The sequence below is a fragment of the Ischnura elegans genome, chromosome 1, assembly GCF_921293095.1.
Source record: "Ischnura elegans chromosome 1, ioIscEleg1.1, whole genome shotgun sequence".
Lineage (NCBI taxonomy): Eukaryota > Metazoa > Arthropoda > Insecta > Odonata > Coenagrionidae > Ischnura > Ischnura elegans.
The window spans coordinates 15,501,861-15,522,506 of NC_060246.1; the positions used below are offsets into that span (position 1 = coordinate 15,501,861).

The 20,646-nt window shown below is 36.6% G+C and overlaps 1 protein-coding gene across 1 annotated transcript in view; it reads right to left on the bottom strand.

Moving 5' to 3' along the window:
• Positions 1 to 20,646, bottom strand: part of LOC124154384 (dynein axonemal heavy chain 12-like) — a 242,984-nt gene that overhangs the window by 210,255 nt on the left and 12,083 nt on the right. The window contains exons 4-6 of the mRNA XM_046528076.1: positions 17,660 to 17,826; positions 12,844 to 12,996; positions 7,961 to 8,156 (exon numbers count right to left, since the gene is read on the bottom strand). Of these exons, the coding sequence (XP_046384032.1) occupies positions 7,961 to 8,156; positions 12,844 to 12,996; positions 17,660 to 17,826 (516 nt within the window). The remainder of the gene's footprint in view (positions 1 to 7,960; positions 8,157 to 12,843; positions 12,997 to 17,659; positions 17,827 to 20,646) is intronic.

Below are 20,646 nucleotides of genomic sequence, written 5' to 3' on the forward strand. Positions count from 1 at the left end.
AGCCATAACTTGCATACAATAATATAGCCCTCAATTCATTTCATTAACCAATCAGGGGGTAGAGAAGCATCACTGATTGCCTGCATGACTTGTATAGTTATGACACCCAATACTGAAAGGCCCTCACTTTACTAGAATTACTACAATGCTTTAAATAATCACTGAACATAATCAGAATCATCACCAACATTAACTGGATGATTTATCAATAACCATGAAATGCTTTATCATTGATATATTTTCCCTCTTGATTGTTACATGAACAACTGTTTTTCTTGATTAATTTTTGATTATTCACCCATGCCTCGCTTAGCACAAGGGATGCGTTCCTTGAGGTCTTTGTACTATACGAATTTGCATTATACGAGAGCATTTTAACACTGGGAATATAGGGTGCGTTCCCGGTGGTATAATTGTTGGGTATCGAATTTCCTATAAACCATATGAATGTATTCCTATTAATAACCTAAGAGGAGCTTATTTATAAAAACAATTACAGTTTAAATATCTTTAAGGATAGTAGGCACGCATTAAAAGACGTTTTTTCTCATTAAAATAAATATGTACTATCATTTGCAAAAGTCTTGCAACAAATCGAGCGGCGCCACTTTCGCTCCATTGTCGATTTCTGGCCACCATTAAGTTTGAATGATCACTATCTAGGTATGAATCTTCATGGTAGCTCGGGAACGACTCACAAACGGGTCATCGTGACACAGGAGTGACACGCCCTACGGGCGTAGTCCAGTACACGCTCCCAATGCTCCCAAGTGCTCCCGCTTCAGACGCTACAGATTCGTGGTCCACTTTCGCTCCTATCGCTCCCAGTGCTACCCTACTGGATCACGGCTGGAGCGATTGTAGCATTTGTGAGTCGTTTGTTTTACTAGTATCGTCTGCTCGGATATTAGATCGCCTGAATTAGGAATTGTTATAGCCCCTTGTACTTTACTTAACTTGTTAGAGAGGTCAGTAATATAAATGACAAAAAGAATATGACCATGGGGTACACCACAAGAAACCTAATTAATATTAGATCTTTATTGGATACCATGATCGGACACCACCGATCCGATGCTTGTCCTGAAGATTTTACCCCCTAGTTTGCAAATCCTCTAACACCAAGGTGATAAACTTATACAAGAGCAGATCATGATACATATAAAAGAAGATAACACTGATTAAATAGCTAATTAGAGAAATTTCAATGAAACCAAAAATAAGCCTAATTAACTTAACTCACCTAAAAGCTTGCGTTTAAACGATACACGTACAAGTTAATGCCTGTTTGCGTGAATGATTTTTGTGGACCGAAACGGAACATGTACGAATGTTTGAACCAAGCTAAAATAGGTTCAATTTTCCGTTCATGCTTTTGCACAAGTTGAGTACGGTTACGCGTGTAACCATACTCAACTTGTGCATACGCAACTTACATGTGCACATAACGTGCAACAACGCAACCGTACGGTACGTATTTCGTGTTCATTCTCGCGTTCATACATTTAGACTAGTACGGGTTTATGTAGGCGTAAAAAGGCCTTAAGTGGAGTGTCTTTTTACGATTTATCATGCACTCATGACATTGTATGATAGTCTCAAAAGCAGTCCTAGACTTGGACCCATCTCGTCAACAACAAGCCTTAAGCACAGTCTAAACATGTTTGTTTAGACTGTGCCTTAAGCATCAATGCAATACGTGTCAACCTGACCTTAAGAAAAATACACAAGTAAAATACAACCGAACATCAATAAGAAGCTAAACTTAAGTTGAAGATTAGAGGAAGATATCATCATTGAACAGAGAATCCAATCTTCATGGAGAAAGGTTGGCCGCCACAAAGCAACAAACGGAATACTTTGACCAGGAAGTTCACGTACCCTAACCTAAGAAGTCATATTCTATCTCAATTTCACGCAATGTCAAGTTCAAATAACTAATAATTGATCTAAATAACAAATACATCAAAATAACTTACAAAATTAACAGAAGTAACATATTAACAAAAGTAACAGACGGAATGCTTTCGGAATTTGTTTATAGCATTTACCATCCTGGCTCTCTTAGCGACTTCTTCCGTCAACTCCAAATGGTCATATTATTTCTGGCCAGGTCCACAATTGTTATGAACACCATTTTCTTTTGCCTTCCTTCCCGTTCAAATTCGCGCTGAAAACCGGTTCGCTCCAGCTCACCCACCTATTTTGCAGGAGTGTTTGTAGCGAGAGAGAAGCGAATGTAGTGACATCATGCGTGACGTACGAGAATGCTACGGGAGCTTTTGTAGCTTCTACTGGACCACGCAAAGACTCGCTCCCAGCGCTTCGGAGCACTGGTAGCTTGTACTGGACTACGCCCGTAGGAAATCATTACGATGTTCAGTTGAGTAAACGAGCGTAGATGTTATTAAGTCGTCGCGGCGTTTGAGATTATTTTTGTACCCGTAGTTGACTGGAGTAGATAATTGAAAATATTTACCCGTTAAAAGAGTGGGTACCTATGACACCTGGCTTCCAATGGTAAACCCCATAAGGCCGGCTGGGGGCACGATTTCGCCATTAGGAACACGGAAATCAACTCGCTCGTAACCCTTTTTTTAGGGATTCAACGTCGTTCAGGAGACTTTATATTAAGTTGTTGAAATATTTGTTCGATATAGAAGAATTAATAGATGAAAAAAAATTAACTGGCAATTTTCCGGAAAAAAACACGACTGTCGTCTCCACCATATTTAATTAATTGGCATTAAATAGTTCTTTACGTAGGTTGAAGCTGATAAAGATAGCTACATAAGCTTTCTTCTTCATTAATTATCAATTTATTAATTGGATAAATATATTTACACCGATGGAAATGTTTCTTCGGAAAAAAAATTGGAATTTTGATTGCCAAAAAAATCGCTAGGCCTCATCCTTGCTAGCAGAATGTGTCTCTATTTTTACTGTTTACATATCTAGGAGAGGCTTCAATTTTTACGATAGCACTAACATATTTAGTGATCACGTCGCATTAATCTTCTTTTTGTTATAATAAATTAGTTATTGTTTCGATTTTAATATTTCGGCCATTATTATATTATTAAGGACAACCAACTTAAAGAGTGACTTAATAGTACGACTTTTCCCTATCCATGAATGCCTCCATTGGTAAGGTTTCCAATAACAACAACGGACAGAGATTAAATTGAAAGTCAATTTAAACCAATATTCGCCCTTTTTTAGGGAGGGAAATACTTTGCGCATCTATTAAGGAGGTAAAATACTTTGTGCATAATTTAGCCTCTCCCTCAGCTCTTAACGCTGAATCGGGTGCTCCCGGGCCGTAGTTTTGGTCAGCTAATAGGTCCTGCACCTCGTCTTGCCCTACATCTTTATCGCAACTTTACCAGCCAGGGACGAGGAAGTAGGTTACCTGGAGTAAAACTTGCAGGCGGTAAGTGATTCTCACGTACTTCCAAAATAGTGTAAATAGGGCCAATTTGTAGCACTATCACATACATGTTGATGCCACAATTTGCTTGAAGAAAGTACTCACTAGAAAAATAGTTGATAAATACCTCAAGATAAGCCTTTCCTATATTTAAAAATAAGCACTGTAGTGTGTGCACGATTAAGGATTACCATTACATAGGTTATTCCTAGGATTGTACATATTGTTAGCAGATCAGCTAGTCTCACATTCTGTCCCTTTCCAACAAAATTACAGTATTAAAAAACACTGATTGTAGAATACTGGAGCCTAAAGTTTAAAAGTAAAATTCTTCACTTAATTCATATCTTTTTCTATCTCTAAGAAAAGTTTCCGTCACTGCTCATTTACGAAAAGAAAAAGGGTAAAATTGTTCTGAAAAACTTTACTGGAGAAATTAACTTGGTAGGAAATGGCGACATGTTGATGACAAATAGGCAGCATACTACACAGACGGACAGCATAATCGCGGCAAAATATCATTCATAATTTTCTTTTTAATCAGATAAAATTGATCTATTTAAGAAATTACGTATATGGAACCTTAGATTATTACGATAGTTCTCATTCCAAAGGTTAATAATGTTGAGCAGTTACGGACCTGTAAAGGAAACCATATAGCACTAGGAATTACATTCACCAGTGATTCTGATTGGAGTTCCTTCAAGAAAATGCAATTGATTCGTCCTACCGCGCTAACTGCGCATGATTCCCATCGCACGGTCATTTAAATTAGAAATTGTTGCAAAAAATGCTCAAATTCAACAGCTGGTACCCTCTTAACATAAATTTCAAAAATAAAAAAACTTTAAAATAAAATACGGAGGATAAAAGATTTTCGGGCCACGGGAAGGACTTGAACGCGGGCCCCTCCTATCAATTGCCCGAATGCTTATCCACTGAGCTATTTCTAGCTCAAGGTCATCAAGCGGTAATTTTGATTATTTCGTGTTGTTGTAACACTGAGATCCTTCATGTGCTTCTCCTATGGCTTCTCACTTGAACGAATTTGATCAAAATAATCACTTTCTCGGTATATTAGTCTTTTATTCGTTTATATGATTATAACTTGAGCACGGAGGCTTTCGCATACTCTATGTTTCGGCTGGTTAGTACATATATACAATAGGAATATAATGATGTTGTCGCCTGCGACTTCGGTATGGTATCGTCTTTTTAAGTTATTATTATTTGTTATTATGTTTCAAACTCGGCATTTGTATTTCTAATGAAGCAAGCGTATACATTCATTACAAACAGAAATTCTGTTAGGATTTGCTTACGTCCTTCTTACTCGACTTGAAAGGTTTTATGAAATGAGCTGCAGTTCCACTGATGCCTTAAACATAAAACGTATTGCCAACAAACACATTTCCTAATACAATGTAACCTACTTAATGCAAGTAGATAATTCAATTAATAATGCTAAGTAAGTATCCTACATTATCCCGAATTCATCAGTGTATATGTAAATGATTGCATCTAAATAAGATAACTTAATCATCAACGACATAGCAGCTTAGAGTTATTATTCGCATTCACACTAATTCAGCAGTAGAACATATTATCAAACAATACCTGTTGAAATCCGACAATCATTAAAAATGGGACTTTTAGCTGGAATTAAGTTTTCCTCGTCATACTTTGAATAAGTGGAAAGGAATACATCTTTACCGATTGACGGACGTCGGAGAACTCTGTTATTACTTACGCAACGATTAACGCCGATCAGCTTAACCAATTCATATTTTACGTGTTTGCTCAGATATTTATATGATGAAACACTGGGAATTTCAAAGCTGCCTCGTATCATATGTCGTAGATATTTTATTAAAACATCAACCCGAGTCGATTGATGTAAACAAAAGTCTGCCATGTTCACAGTGACCAACTCGTGATTTCCAGCTCTCTGAAAAGAGCTGAGATCACTCAAAAAGAGCCAAGCTACCAACTTTTTAAAATCTCTCCGAGGAATTACCTTCGATCTTTCCTACTGCATTAAATGCTACAATGTGTTTGGGGGAATGTCATGAACATTAATTCCACTTAAATGGAAGCGGTCAAATCCAGAGACTGAAAAGGATGACAAAATACCTCACCCACCCAATGACCCGTTCTCCATGCATTGAACCATGAAGACTAGTATTGGATTGTTGCATACACCCGAAAACCATACAATGTCCGGGCACAATCTTTGTGGAGCGAAAGTGGCGCCGCTCGATTTGTTGCAAGACTTTTGCAAATGATAGTACCTTTCGAGCAGGTGGTCTAACATCCAGAAAAAAATGCATGCTATCTCAGGGGTTCGTAATGCATAGCCGGCAGTGTACAAATTTTCAAACCAATCTAAAAACAATTCTTCTGTCACCCAGGCCCTTTAGTTACTCATCCAACTGACAGACAAATGTTACTTTGAATACCATTTCATTGCTCGAGGAGTTAGTGAATGATAAATCATAACTGGCTTTAATTTGAAGTCCCCCTACACATTACCATCAAGCAGCAACGTGAAACGGTCTTTAAATGCCTTGAAACCTATCTCAGTTTTTCTTCCCTGAAAATGAATGAACAAGATTGCATTCTCTTCTAAAACAATTCAGTCTCGTCAACATTAAAAACTAGTTGAGGGGGAAAGGATCCACTCTCCATCACAAATTGGAGTTCATTAGACAATGTTGTGGTGACTTTGCTATCAGCACTTGCAGATTCACCTGATATTGTAGCACTAAAACACAAGCTCAAAGTTTAAAATTCTGGAACCAACTAAATGTCTCGGCTTCCACTAAATGTCTCGGAGCAATCACGGAGCAAGGGGGTTTTGGTGGATAAACCCCCCCAAAGCACAGAGAAAATTTTAAGTTTAATCCATTTCACTAAATTAGATTAATATTACTTATAGAACAAATTATGTAAATTTAATAAAATTATTATGTAACATCCCTCAGAAGGCCGTTTAACTCAACATTTTGAACCATTCATCTGAAAAATTTTCTGGGGGAGGGCCCCCGCACCTCCCGCTTACCCTGGTGGGTATACCACACCCTCAAACACCCCAGTGTTTTGTGCCTAAACCCCCACCTAGCCTTAATTCCTTGCTGCACCCCTGAATACACCAACATTCAAAAAATTATTTTCACCGCTTCTCATTCTATGCTCATCCAGGATGAACCCACAAGATGGAACTCCCTTTTTCACATGGTGAGGCATCTTCCAGAACATAAGCAAGCCATAACATTAGCTGCATCTAACCTGAGTTTAATGTAGACATAACCCCACCACAGTGCAATTCTATCAAGCAATTGATAGATGTTGTGTATGTTTTCGAAGAAGCAACACATCTTGCTGGTGGATGTGCAGTTACAGTTTCTTAAGTTATCCCCCTTGTGAATAGCGTTATTAATTTCCTGGAAACTAAGAAGTTTTCGCAAAGTCATCTACAAGGTTTCGTCAATGATTTGCTGTTTTCCAGTAAAAGTAGGTATGTATAAATTTCTGGAAAAAGAACAATTATTCGCTTTTGCCACAATCCTTGATGTACGAAAAATCAGTGATTTCCAACATTAAAATAAAGTTGAGATGATAAAAAATCAGTTGGCTTTGGAGATGACAAGTCTCTCTAAATAAAGTCACCCAACAAAAACAGATATCTTAGGAAAAGTGCAACCGAAAATAGCTGATGTAAAGCAACAACAGTCAACGTGGGGAATTTATTCAAAATAAAGAAGTTTATTTTTAACATGTATTTGATACATAACTTTTTATTTATATGTACATTCATCAAGTAAAACAGAAGAAAAAAACTTGCGTTTAATATGCTTTGCACAATTTTATTATTCAGGATATTTGAATATTCAAGCAATGATTTAATATTCAAATTTCATATTTGAGTTCAAGAAATCTGCTATTCGACCTATCTCTAGTTTTTAGCCATTGCACAGCAATGGATTTCGATGAATACATAAACAGAGAATAAAATATGAGGCAAGCAATACTATTTATATGCGTAAAATGAGTGTAATTTCGTGTGCACTTAGTGCTAGTTCACATTTTATCAAGGGACTATTAAAGGTTATTTTATTAGGCTAAACAGCATTGGGGTGTTTCCAGAGGAACGAATTTGCGCTAAATCGAAATTTTGCTAATCAAAATTGCAGTATGCGAGGCATGGGTGTATTGTGTACAACACGTTTAAAACTTGGTGGCCCCTGTGTGTTTTGGGCATGAACACATCTGTTTTGAAGTCACCTTCACACTGGGGTGTACATTAAATTAGCCATTTTTGTTAGGGACTTGACTCCAAGGTCTTGACTTGACTTAAAGGTCAATGGTTGACTCAGTCCAAAACACTTTCTCTCCCCTCCCAAGTTCCCCCACCGGAGGCACTTTCCCCTCTACTTGCTCGAATTCCGCCCATTCAGGGGCCATCAAGTTTTGACCTGACTCTACATTACGTTTCTTTCATGAACAAATACAATTAAGATTTTCATATACCTGCACTTCAACAATCATGGTGATGAGGCGCAAAAACTTCCTCCAAGATGCTCCACGCAAACCCCTGAGGGCATGTGGCGTCCTCAGTATTTCTGTCACATCATTATAGAAACCAACAAAAAACATGCTTTTTGCGATAGATATGTCCTCAATCAGTGAAATAATGAACTGATCTAAAGGGAGACTTTTTGATTCCCTGAAAGATAAAATAATTACTGGAATATTAGAAAAAATTGATTTTAAATGCATTACTGAATATTAAGGAATGATTTGCATTCATTATCACTATCAAGTGTTGTTACTGGCTTTGAATTGAGATACAAAGGTTACAATAAATTAGCATCAATAATAAATCAAAAGATGTACTGCAAATTCCATACACAAGAGGCATAGAAAAACTTAATTTATCACCCTGGTTTTACTTTTTTCAAAATCTTCAAGCAATTAGAAATGGGAATTTTTGATTTAGTAGTGATAGAAATGTCAGTTTTGAACCTGAACCTTCAGAATTGAATTTTTACACACAGGTACCTACCTACTCAAATTTTTACAATATTTATAAATGCTAATTGCCATTAATTCCTCTTTATTTTATAAGCGTTAACAAATCCCTTACCTGATTCTCAAATTCCGTATCTAAAATGAGTTTAACAAAATGTTAGGTTTACCACTTGATCAGCCTTTTTTGTGACACGTATATTATTTGTTATAAGTATGCAATCATGTTAACATTTTTATGGGCATATAAAGTAATTTATTTTCAGCAGTAAAATTACAGCTATTTTTTTAGCATAGAACAATAGTTCTCTTTATCTTAAACACAACATTTTTACCTCAACATTTTCTCAAAGTAAAATTTTTATGTTTATATGAACAGGCAAGGCTTTAAATATGCATCTTTTGGCATGAGCTTACATTTTGTAAAAAAATTACATCAGCTCCTTGAATTCAGCTATTTCATTCTTGCGACTGGACTTCGAGTGAGTAGGCAGCTCACAGTGGAGCGGTTTAACTACAGAGATAATATCCATATAATCAAGGCGACTCCATAGTGAAGACTTGCGAAAATAGCGATGCATACATATTTGTTTTCACACAAATTCCCATTTGTAACTATTTACATGCATTTGTTAGGCAAAACACAATGGATTATGTGTAAAGGGTCTGAGTTCGAGCAGGTTAAGATGGTGAAAAGTGCCCCCAGCGCTTTTGAAAAACAAAAAATATACACCTAAAGTGCATCAAAAATTATGTGTAACCAAAGTTTCAGGCCTTAACAATGGAAATTAACCCAAAAAAAACTGAAACACGATTTTTAGTTTTTTAACCGTATCTCCAGTTTTTATTTTTGCAAAACAGTTTTTTTATGCATGTAATAGTGCGTTATACTATTTTTTTCAAAATCTTTTGGCAGATTTTTTTCAAATTTTTTTGGAAATAAGTGGTGGAAAAAATCATTCTCGGCAGACGTTGTACTTCTCAAGGCTTGAAGACTAACTTGAAGCTTAACAGTAGGGCCATAAACATTAATTACGATTAATATTAATGTGATAAGTATTACTTATGTGAACATTTATTCTTAATCAATAATATAACAAACTGATCAACAATCATCGCTCTCAACAATCAAATCAAATATCCTCTTGGAATACCTAGATGAAAATGGTGCAAAGCAGTTATTCATGTTTATGAGTGTGTTCCGCCAATTTTAAAAATTTGAAAAAAATTATTATTATACTTTGATGTAGGGGTAACAACATATATTTTTTTTGCGTGTCTATTGTTTCCTAAATTTTTAATTTAATTTTGAAATTTTCAAACTAATGCAAAAGTTTAGTTTTCTATCAAAAAATTTTGAAAAAAATCATGATTACAGTTGAAATTTATTTACCACTGCAAGTTTAATGAAAGGTGATGTCTGCATTTAAAATTGTAGTTGTTCCTCGGCCCCATTCTGCTAACATTATCACTTGATAGTCTTATTAGATTACCTTTCCGTATTGTAAGTCCAAAGAAGAGTAGGAGAGAAGAGAAGCCTCATGAAAACCTTAATAAGAAGACAGAACAACCAAGGCCACATTTTAAGATATGATTGCCTGCTGAAGGCAATTGTCTCGGAGCAAGTGGATGGCAAGAACGGAAAAGGAAGACCTCGAACAAAATACATGGAACAAGTAAATAAGGATGTGAAAGAGAAGAAATACATAGGTGTGAAAAGATTAGCTGATAGAAAAACTGAGTGGAGAGCCGAGTCAAACCAATCTTAGGATTGTTGACCAATAACGATGAGTCTTATCAGATTACCTTTCTGTTTTTGGTTAATTTTGCTGAGGTTCAGGTGTTTAGGATGGAGCTCAATTTTACCTCATCAAATATTATCAGATTATTTTCTGTATTTGGTTTACATTCGTAGAGGCATTGTTGGATTGAATGGAACCAAAATTTCTCTTTGAAAAAAACGTATCAGATTACATACTTTCCATTTTGGTTTACATTCCTGGAACCTCAGGAACGTTTGCGCTTCATGATTTCCTCTTTTTCAAATTACCTTTCACTATCCGATTTTATTTTGGGAGGGGAAGGTGGAAGGTGGTCATCAGACTTAGGAGAGCTCAGTGTCTGCACGAGGTTAGATTTCTTGCTGTGTCCAACTCTAAACGTCTCCATTCCAAATTGTTAGCATGGAATATTGCTAGTGCAAATGGAGTTTTTGAAACAGTGATCTTTGCTTGTTTACTTGGTTTGGACAGAGGTCCTTTTAGTGTCGTAAAAGATGCAAAAAGGAGTGGGAATAGGTCTTATACATGCTTTTACTATCATAATTGCTGGCGTAATACATATTTCACTCATGTGATTGAACTTTTGCAACTGATTATTCCAGTTTAATAGTATTAGCCTGCAAGCAGAGCTTATTTTTAAATGAGAGACTTAGTGCAAAGAACTGGAAAAGGGCAAACCTGGCTTAAAATTTTCCTCGAGTAAGAAGAGCTAATTACAGGGTGAATGGCGACAAGGCGTGGATTCAAATATAACATGGCATACTTGAGGATGGTACTGCGTTTCACCACAGATGAACAGGTGTGCCAACAGAATAGCAATGGCCTTCATCTTCTATGAAGGCATCTTCATCTGCGATTTCTATTGTGACCTCAGTGCATTGCCAACTGCCTTGTTTTTACTCGTGGTAACTAACTCGCTCCACCTAACTTCTATCTTCGTTCATCAATATACACTATGTACCAGTCAGGAACGTACATATTTACTAGAATTCCAACAATGCATTTTATTTTGTAGGTCTAGAGGGAAATATGAGCTCTTTCAAGCAAAATTGCTGCATAAAACTGCCAATTGATATCTATTTAAATTATTGCACTCCAAGAATAATATGGATGAGACATACGGGAAAATTATGGAGTAGTTTAAGAATACGTAATCCACTGGCATCAATTTTTGGTGTACCTGTGAGTTTTGATCGTAGCTAAAGTAAGTGATTAGGTGTACATCAGAATGGACGAATTAAACAGTAATTTCAATAAGAATTATACAGATTGGAAATTATGTGGTGGTAGCCACAGTATTTGATGGGAAGTAATAAAAATTGTTTTTCATCGTTAAAGGAAATGTTTTTGAAGTGAATTAAGCGAGAATGAGAAATTTACTCTACTTACATCTTAACAATTTTACTGCTGGCCAATATGATGAAAAATGTCACCATGAGCAGCGATAGTTTTTCTGTATAACCAAGTAGATATGTCTCTATGGATACCTTAAAAAATAATAATAAAAACCCTATGCTTGTTTTAAACAAATTAAACGAAGGACGAACTGGTGCACCTGCTGCACACAGCATTGTCAAAACTATGCAACCCGTGCAACGTACGTTATGCAACCCATAATTTAAAAAATTACCTCACTCTTAATTCTACTAAAACGTCCGTATATTTCGACTTATTTTGCAAAGAGATTAACGGTTCAAAAACTGAAGAATTCGCAAACGACAAAATTTTATTTCTTATTACAGAAATCATAATTTTGCTGTGAAATAATCCCAAACTCATAACGGGAACATCATTTTGGGATAACTTACTGGTATTATACTGAAAAAACACTAGAATGAAAAGTACAATTATAGTCAATGATAAATTTAAAACTTACTTTTGAACAATAATAAAACTTATAAATTAACATACTTGAAATAATAAAATATCATCATCAGTTTTATGGAGCGGTTAAGACATAGTACCCTCCGCTGCTGTTCTATTTCCTGCCTATTACAGAAATAATTGTAAATGCAAAACACTATATATTTTTCCTCAATAGTTTGTTCTCGAGGGGCACTTTCTATGTTTTGGGCCCAAGCAATAGACAGAGTCGCACGTAGTGAAGAATAGTCAACTCTTACTCTTATGGTAAGAACCATAAGAGTTGACTATGAACCAAGCGCAGACTTTGTTGTAGTGAGTTTTTGTAAGTAGAGAGGTTCATTACAGGATGTTTTTTTTGCGTGAATTGTCCATTGGACGGGTCCAGAACTAGGCCAATAACTTCGAAATACAGACTTAAAATTTCATAGCTAAGTGGTTTGTATTAAAGACGTTTCACTGTAAATATACATAGATATTTATATGGGGTGGATTAAATTGATATAGCTTACAATCAATTTACAATAGAAGTGGCTGATGCAAGTACGATAGAGAAGAAGGAAACACATTGAAAATTAAACAACACGCACGGTATGAAGAGAAAAACAGTAGATATGTTATATACATATACGTATTAAACCTTAAGGAAAATTACTAACTATTTTAACAACTAATTATTTTTAAATTAATCTTTCCACTTCTCCAAACACCTACAAAACAAGTAATATGCCAATATCTCACCTGTATTTCTCTAAGTCAGCCATGAACATTGGAACCTTGCAATAGGCCGAGTCAATCACCTTCCGCACTACAGGGTGGTACATAAACAAACGCTGTTTCAATTTTTGCCTGGTCTCCAAATAATTTGCATGATTTTCTGTTTTTCCTCTTCTCCTGTGATACACCAAAATTCATGAATCAGATAAGTATTATATAAAGATTGCACAATTGTAAATAATAATGATTGTACAAGTTACAAAATACAGGTGTGAGTTAACCAAACAAATGATGAAAATCACCTAAGAGATTACATAATAACTACTGTAGAATAGACAACAAGGGTATTTTTTTTACATTTACACAGCTTTTACAACAATTTACAATAGAAGTGACTGATGCAAAAATTGAAAGAGATTTTTCTCATGCAACTGGATATTTTTCTTCAGAGCTAATGATTTATGTTTTCTGTGACATGAACCTTGCACAAACCATAATTAGAGCTGTTTGAGGCCAGTTGATGGTCTTGGAGAGGAAAAAAGTGTCTGTGAGAGAGGCCATGAGCTGATAGGATGGGGATTGTGAATTTTCTAAAACATGTGATAAATGCAGTTCTTTTCCTACGATGATGGACTTCCCTAATAGTATGTATTGCCATCTCTTGGGGACAATTCGCACTACCCAAGTAGCAAAAGAATTGTGAAAGATGATTTTAAAATTATTTTAAATGATTTTAAAATTGAAATATCATAAGATGGCAAAATTCATTACTTTTTCAAGACTTAAAAATAATTTTAAAATTATCTACTCGGTTTTGCTCTTTTAAAGTTCAGCATCACGTTGTCTCATTTTGTTGATAAAACATGTACAGATATGCAGGAAGCCTTGCAATTTGCCTTAATGCCTTATTTTTTTGCAGGAAGTTTATTTTTAATGTCATAGAAAAATAATATGCGAATAGTATTTCAAAAAAATTTCAAAATTCTTTTCAGTTCATTTTAAAATTATTTCAAAGTAATTAGATAATTATTTTTGAATCATTTTAAAAGCATCATATCAATCATATAAAGGCTATAGCGGGATAAGATGGTTAAATCTGCACTCAGCTGGATTCTTATTTGGGATTAGGCACTCTAAGGTAAATATGTATAAACCCCTTTAACAAAATTTTTGGATACCTATGTGGTCCCATGGGTCTCCTATAGTAAAAAAATGTTTTTTTTTTCCGAAAAAAAATTTCCTGAGCGATCCTTTGCCTTAAAAAAATCTGAAAAAATTCATGAACATATATTTTATGCTCAAAAACATTTTTATTTTTTTTACAGATTTTTAAAATCAAAATTGAGTTTAGGAAAAACATTTAATTTTTTAAAGAACTTTTAGGTTATGCAGGTAATTTTTGGCAAACTTCTGAATAAGTGTTTTTTGTGCATTTTTTCCCTTCTTTTGAATGGCTTGGTTAGATTGATGCTCATGCTTCAGATAAGCCGTTCAGCTTATGGAAATATCCAATTATATGTTTGAAAGCAAGTCTACTGGTCACAATAAAGAGAAGCTCCTGTGATGATGTAGTATTTATAAGTAAAATTGCATTTACAGCGGAACCTTAATCGTTTTTCAAGAAAAAAACGATGAATCTAGGAAAACGATTAATGTGGGAATGCTTGACTAAGTTGCCTACATAGCAGGAAACACAGGATTTTGGCAAATTGAGATATTCTTCAAAAGGATTCATGCACGAATTTAGATGTTTACTGGAATATTTGAATTTTATTGAAACATTCAGGTCATATTGTTCATTCAACTAATATCTCTTTCAATTATTCAAGGGGAACATGCCAATTCGCTAAAAACTGTTGCCATGCAGTCTTGGCATTTATCTACACTGCTATGATGGATTTCTGTATGATGTACAAATCATTATCTATCAAATGCCATTTGAAGTACACACATTTATGAGAGAAATGTGCATGTTATGCCTGATACAGCTGTTTTCACCGGCACAGTGATTGGTTGTGAGATGGATCACATGGGCCAAAAATAGTCTATTATATGAAATGTTCCTTTCTAATAGGTATATTTATAATACAGTAGGTTCCGTTTAATGGATCCGCTTGGGACAGTCGCTTATTTGGGGCACATCTTGAAGAACAGAACCCAATAGAGGAATATCCCAGAGTATTCTCTGCTTAATTGGGACATGTTGCCGCTTTATTGGGCCATGAGTCGGCAAAATTGACTCAAGACTCGACGAAATTCAAATTTTTTGGATTGAGAATACTGTTTTTTTATATTTTCCTCCTTAGATTTACACTTATTTTTCACAAGTGTTCCTATTCTCGCCCTTTTCTTAAAGCTTTTGTTGTAATACTATCCATAAGAGGATAAGGATTCCGTCTCAGACCATGAGACCTCATTCAACATAGAGTTGTTTTTAGGAGGAGAGGACTTCCATGGCGGTAGATGGGCTATGGATAGCATTAGCCCGGTATAGTGAGAAAGAAGTGGCAACACCTATCATGAGGGTAAACGAGTAGGTACGGGTCAATTTCAAGGGTTTACAGGCTGATGTGGAGCAGAGGAGACCAGTGAAGATGAACAATTTTGCTTACCAAGAGCTTTTTGTTTTCGACGCCTTGAACAAAATTCAACTGCTTCATGTGATCTATCCCCTCACCCCCTTTCCACTGTACAACTGAGCTCGCACCATTGGAAGATTATAACGTTTCTTCGCTCCTTTCTCTTTTTCCCATCCCCATCTGAGTAGTTGACGCATGCACAGAAGTCATGTTTCTCTTGACTTGTCACTACATTGTCATTTGTGAACTAACAGTCTAAAACCAGCGTCAGTGGTGCACATATTTGGTGGGAAAAATTGCTATACTGGTTAAAATTAAAGATTATCCCCAACCCAGTCATCGCCATTTGTCTGAGATAACTGGGGTGCCAAAATTGACGATAGCTCAGTTACTGAAGCAACAGGATAAACTTACAGAATAATGGAGCCACAATGGAAAGTCTTTCAAAACAAGTTCCGCCCCTGAAACGCAAACATCAAGGTAAGGATCCAGGTGTTGAGGACACTTTAAATCAATGGTTTTCCATTGTGAGCAAATCAGGGGTTTGCGTCAGCAGTCCAATGTTAAACAAGAAGTCGAAGGAACTAGCTTTGAAAATTTGCCTAATTGGGCAGCCGCTGAATTGGGGCAAAGTGCACACATCCCAATAGGTCCCAATTAACCGGAATCTACTGCATAATTTATCAATCGTGTAAAGCATGGATAATTTTGCATTATTCAGCAACCTGATCCTCAGATTCCTCCAACATTTCTGTTTGATGTTTTCAACAGGTAGCTCGCTCTACCCCCTCTCCTACCGTCATGCGCTATCGGACAACCCCAGGCATTTTGCAATTTTCATGCTCTTCTCCCCCAGATTCTTTTCATCTTCTTCTGACTGACTCAATCCCGTATGGTGTATGCAGAACCAGATGCATAGGGTGAAGCATGGCCATGTGACTGCACCACAAAATTTTTTGACCTAAAGAGAAGGCAACTCATTTTTGAGTAAAACCAGACAGACATATGAATTCGAATGGCTAGTAGAGAGAAACAAAATATCCTTAAAAGATATTCCTTCGTCATTGACTCACAAGTGAGATTTATAGTATAACTAGTAAAATGTAATCTGATATCCTGTTTTCAGAAAGAAATGCCACATCAACTACCCTGAGAAGCTCAGGTGCAAGGATATCCAGTTTTGCCAGAATGCTGTCTCCATTATAATTTGCCAACCATTTCCTAGCTTAAATAACATCAGAATTACGTTGCGTTTGGTCTCATTCTTTTTAAATTGTGTGCACATTATGTACCTATATTTCAATCAAATACAGGTATAATACCAATTCCTGAAAGTCAATATTAGACAACTTTTGGGCTAATAGATGACTCATGCAGCAGTTGACCTCCAGAAACATGGAACTTTGAAGCAGTTCAGCTGAAAAAGGTCAGTGGGGGGGAGAGAGGGAGGCATGAAACACATTTCTATTATTCTTGTGTAACTTGATTTTTTTTTAAACGCAAATGATTTATGGTCTTCGTAACATGATCCCTGCCTGAACCATAGCGAGGTATCAAAGGCCTTTTGGCTGGTTTCCGAGAGGAGGAAAGATCAGAGAGGGTGCCGAAGGCTGATGGGAGGGGATAGCACATTAATATCCTACGGCACTGAACTTCTTCATTTGGTAGTTCCATCTCTTGGGGAAGATTCTAACTTTGTGCCTGTCATTATCAGCCATACATGACACATTGTAAATATTTCATCTCCTTTTCATCAAATGATGGATGTGAGAAAATTATACATCGGGACCATAATCTTCAAGCCATTGATGCAGGAAAACAATACTTTGGGGAACAATAGATGTAGGAAAAATTACATTGTCTGTATGGCACTTTATTTGGGACCAGGAATGGTGAACAATGAATACAGTAAAACGATCAATGCAGGATAGATAGATCAAGGTTCCACAGTAAACACAAGGTAAAATTTCTAAAAAAAAGCATAGAATTTGTTAAGAGAGGCTGTTTTCCATAATGAAGACCATTCATGCATTTCATTATAGGTAGGTGTTGTACCTATGGTAGTTAATTATTGGAGGTAGATCCCCATGCATTACCTATTAGAAGAGCATGTGACCAAATTTATGAATTCATTTTAAGGAGGTTTTTATATAAAGTTTTGCTCCAGGGAAGATCATTACTACAAGGTTTCAATACATTTAGAAGTCTGACAGCCATTAAATATACATTTTAAATGGAATAAGAGGGCAGCAATAACTTACTTCCAACCAGGCCAGGTAGGAACTAGTATATTTGTTTCAGAGGGCTTTAATTTAACTGTACAGTGGACATGCAGTTTGTGCTGAATACAATCATAGTCTTTCAGTACTCCCAAAAGTGTATTGTAGGTAACTTCTGGGAATTGATAGAGTAGTTTGGGTTTTATTAACTGAAAAGTAGAAGTCAGACAAATGTTAGTGACATATCCATTATCACACTAATTACATTTAACTAAGAATTATTATTGAATCTGCCAACCATGGCCAATTCATCAGCATGGAAGATGTTCAGCAACAAAGACAAAGAAGAGCAATAAGTACACACTGCTTTGTACCCCTACACATCCATGTACTGCATATTGACATGAAAAAATATGACATGTAAATTTTATGCAATAGAATAGAATAATTTATTAGTCCAAAACACACTGTACAAAATAAAAGTATAGAGTAAGTGTATAGGACACGTTCAAAGAAAGAGTGAGGACATCACAAAACCACATAAGATATTCTTTCACACTGTAAAAACACCTCGTGACAAGGAAATTAAATAACTTCCTCGTAAACACATTGTATCTGTCCTCTGTTTTATATCAGCTGGTAATTTGTTATAAAGTTTTATGCACATGTTTCTCGGACTCCTTAGATGTTTAGTGGAGCAGGATGACATCACATGCATATCATATTTTAGCCTAGTGTCGTAGGAATGGATTTCATTATTCTTTACAAAGTCTGATTTGTGCTTTTTAACATAAATTACAGAGTGATAAACATAAATAGAAGGTACTGTTAATAGATTTAATCTCAGAAACAGTGGTCTGCAGTGAGCTCTATAGTGTACTTTACAGATTGTTCTTACAAACTTTTTTTGGATGACAAAAACACTATTTAAATACGTTGTTGATCCCCACAAGACTATTCCATAAGATATACGTGGGTAAAATAGTCCGTAGTAAAGGGTTTTTTAAATTTCTAAGCTAACAGTGTGTTTCAAAATAGATACCAAATAAATTACAGAATTCAGTTTTTTACATAGATTAGTGGTATGCACATCCCACTTTAACACGGAATCAACATGCACCCCAAGGAATTTAACACTGTTTACGACATTGAGGTCAGCAAAGTTGGAGGCTAAGTCATTGACATCCAGTTCATTATTTAAAAATTAAAATTTAGTGATTTGTGACTTTTGATTGTTCAACATTAAATCATTGCAGTCACACCAACTTGACAGTTGATGTTTTACCAATTTACCTGAATCAAATAAATTAGCCAGATTTTTCTCAGACATTAAAATACTGATATCATCAGCGTACATTATGCACTTAGAGTCAACATTCATCATTATAGTTTTGGGTAATTCATTGACATACAGAAGAAATAATATAGGGCCCAGGACAGAGCCTTGAGGTACCCCTATGGTCACATCAAGTGAAGAAGAAAGGAATATTTGGCCATCTTTTTGATATACCACCCTCTGTTGTCGTTCAGCAAGATACGACTTTAGCCACTGTAATGATAAGCCTCTGATCCCAAGATTATTGCAATTAAGAAGTAATTTAGTGTGATTTACAGGATTTTGGCAAGTATTTATTATGAGACTACGTAGGTTTCCGCGGTGTTCAGGTTCCAATTTCTCCATGTTTTGCGGTGCAACCGTGTAGGTTTGTTGGTGATGACAACAGTTTCGCTGGCACTGCTGCCAGCGTCTTCAGGTCGAAGATGATGCCGGTCCACGATTTTCGTCCTCCTTATATAGGGGGTCAGTCCCGCCAGTTGTGGCTGCCGCTCTCTTATTGGTCCGCCTAATGAGCCTCCTCCAATGGGCATCCAGATGGTAGCCGTCGTCTCTGTTAAAATTGTCCGTCCGGGCTATCTCAATGGATTCGCGGATGAGTCTGGGAAAATATCTGCCTTCTTTCACTATTATCTTGGCGTCGTCAAACTTAATGTCATGTCCCGGGGTCCAGGCGTGCTCCGATATGGCAGACAGCTGGAATTGCCTGTTTTTCGTTGCCCTTCGGTGCTCTTGCATCCATATCTTGAGTGAACGGCAAGTCTCACCGATGTACGCTTTTCCACACGAGCAAGGGACCTTGTAAACACCTTCATGAAGGTCGTGCTGTAGTCTGTCTTTGGCTGTGGGCAGTAAGTCACCAATTTTTGTTGTACAGTTAAACCTGGTGGTGACGCCGTGCTTTTTCAGGGCCCTGGCAATCCTTTCGGTGGTCCCTGCGACGTAGGGAATGAAGGCCCAAGCTCTTTCGTCTTCCGTTTTTTCACTTGAAAGTGGTTTTCTTTTAATGGTCCTTTTCAGGGCCGAATCCGGGTAGCCATTCTTTTTCAATGCTGCAGTTAGATGTTTCTCTTCTTCTGCCAGCGACTCAGCATCCGAAACGCGGTTGGCCCGGTGAAAAAGTGTATTTATCAAGGATGATGCCTTTTGCACAGGATGGTGGTGCGAGGCATAGTCCAGATACCAGTCCGTATGCGTGGCTTTCCGATATACAGAGTGCCCGAGATGACCGTCACTCCTTTTCTTTACCAAGACGTCCAAAAAAAGGTAGCTGGCCGTCTTTCTCTAACTCCATGGTGAATTGTATATCCTTGTGTTGGGAGTTCAGGTGCAGTAGGAATTGCTGTAGATTTTCCTTTCCGTGGGGCCAGATGATAAAGGTATCATCCACATATAGAATCCAAAGGGATGGTTTGTGCTTCGCAGAGGCCAGTGCCTTTCTCTCAAATTGCTCCATATACAGGTTCGCTATCACTGGTGACAAAGGCGAACCCATTGCTGCGCCTTTTATCTGCTCGTAGTAATTATTGTTCCACAGAAAATACGAATTCTCAAGACAGTATTGCACTAATGACGGGAAATCTTCAGGCACTCCAACTTTTGTGAGTTCTTTGATAATATCTACTGACTCTTTAACGGGGACACGGGTGAACAGCGAAACGACGTCAAAACTGACTAAGAGGTCGTTCTTAGT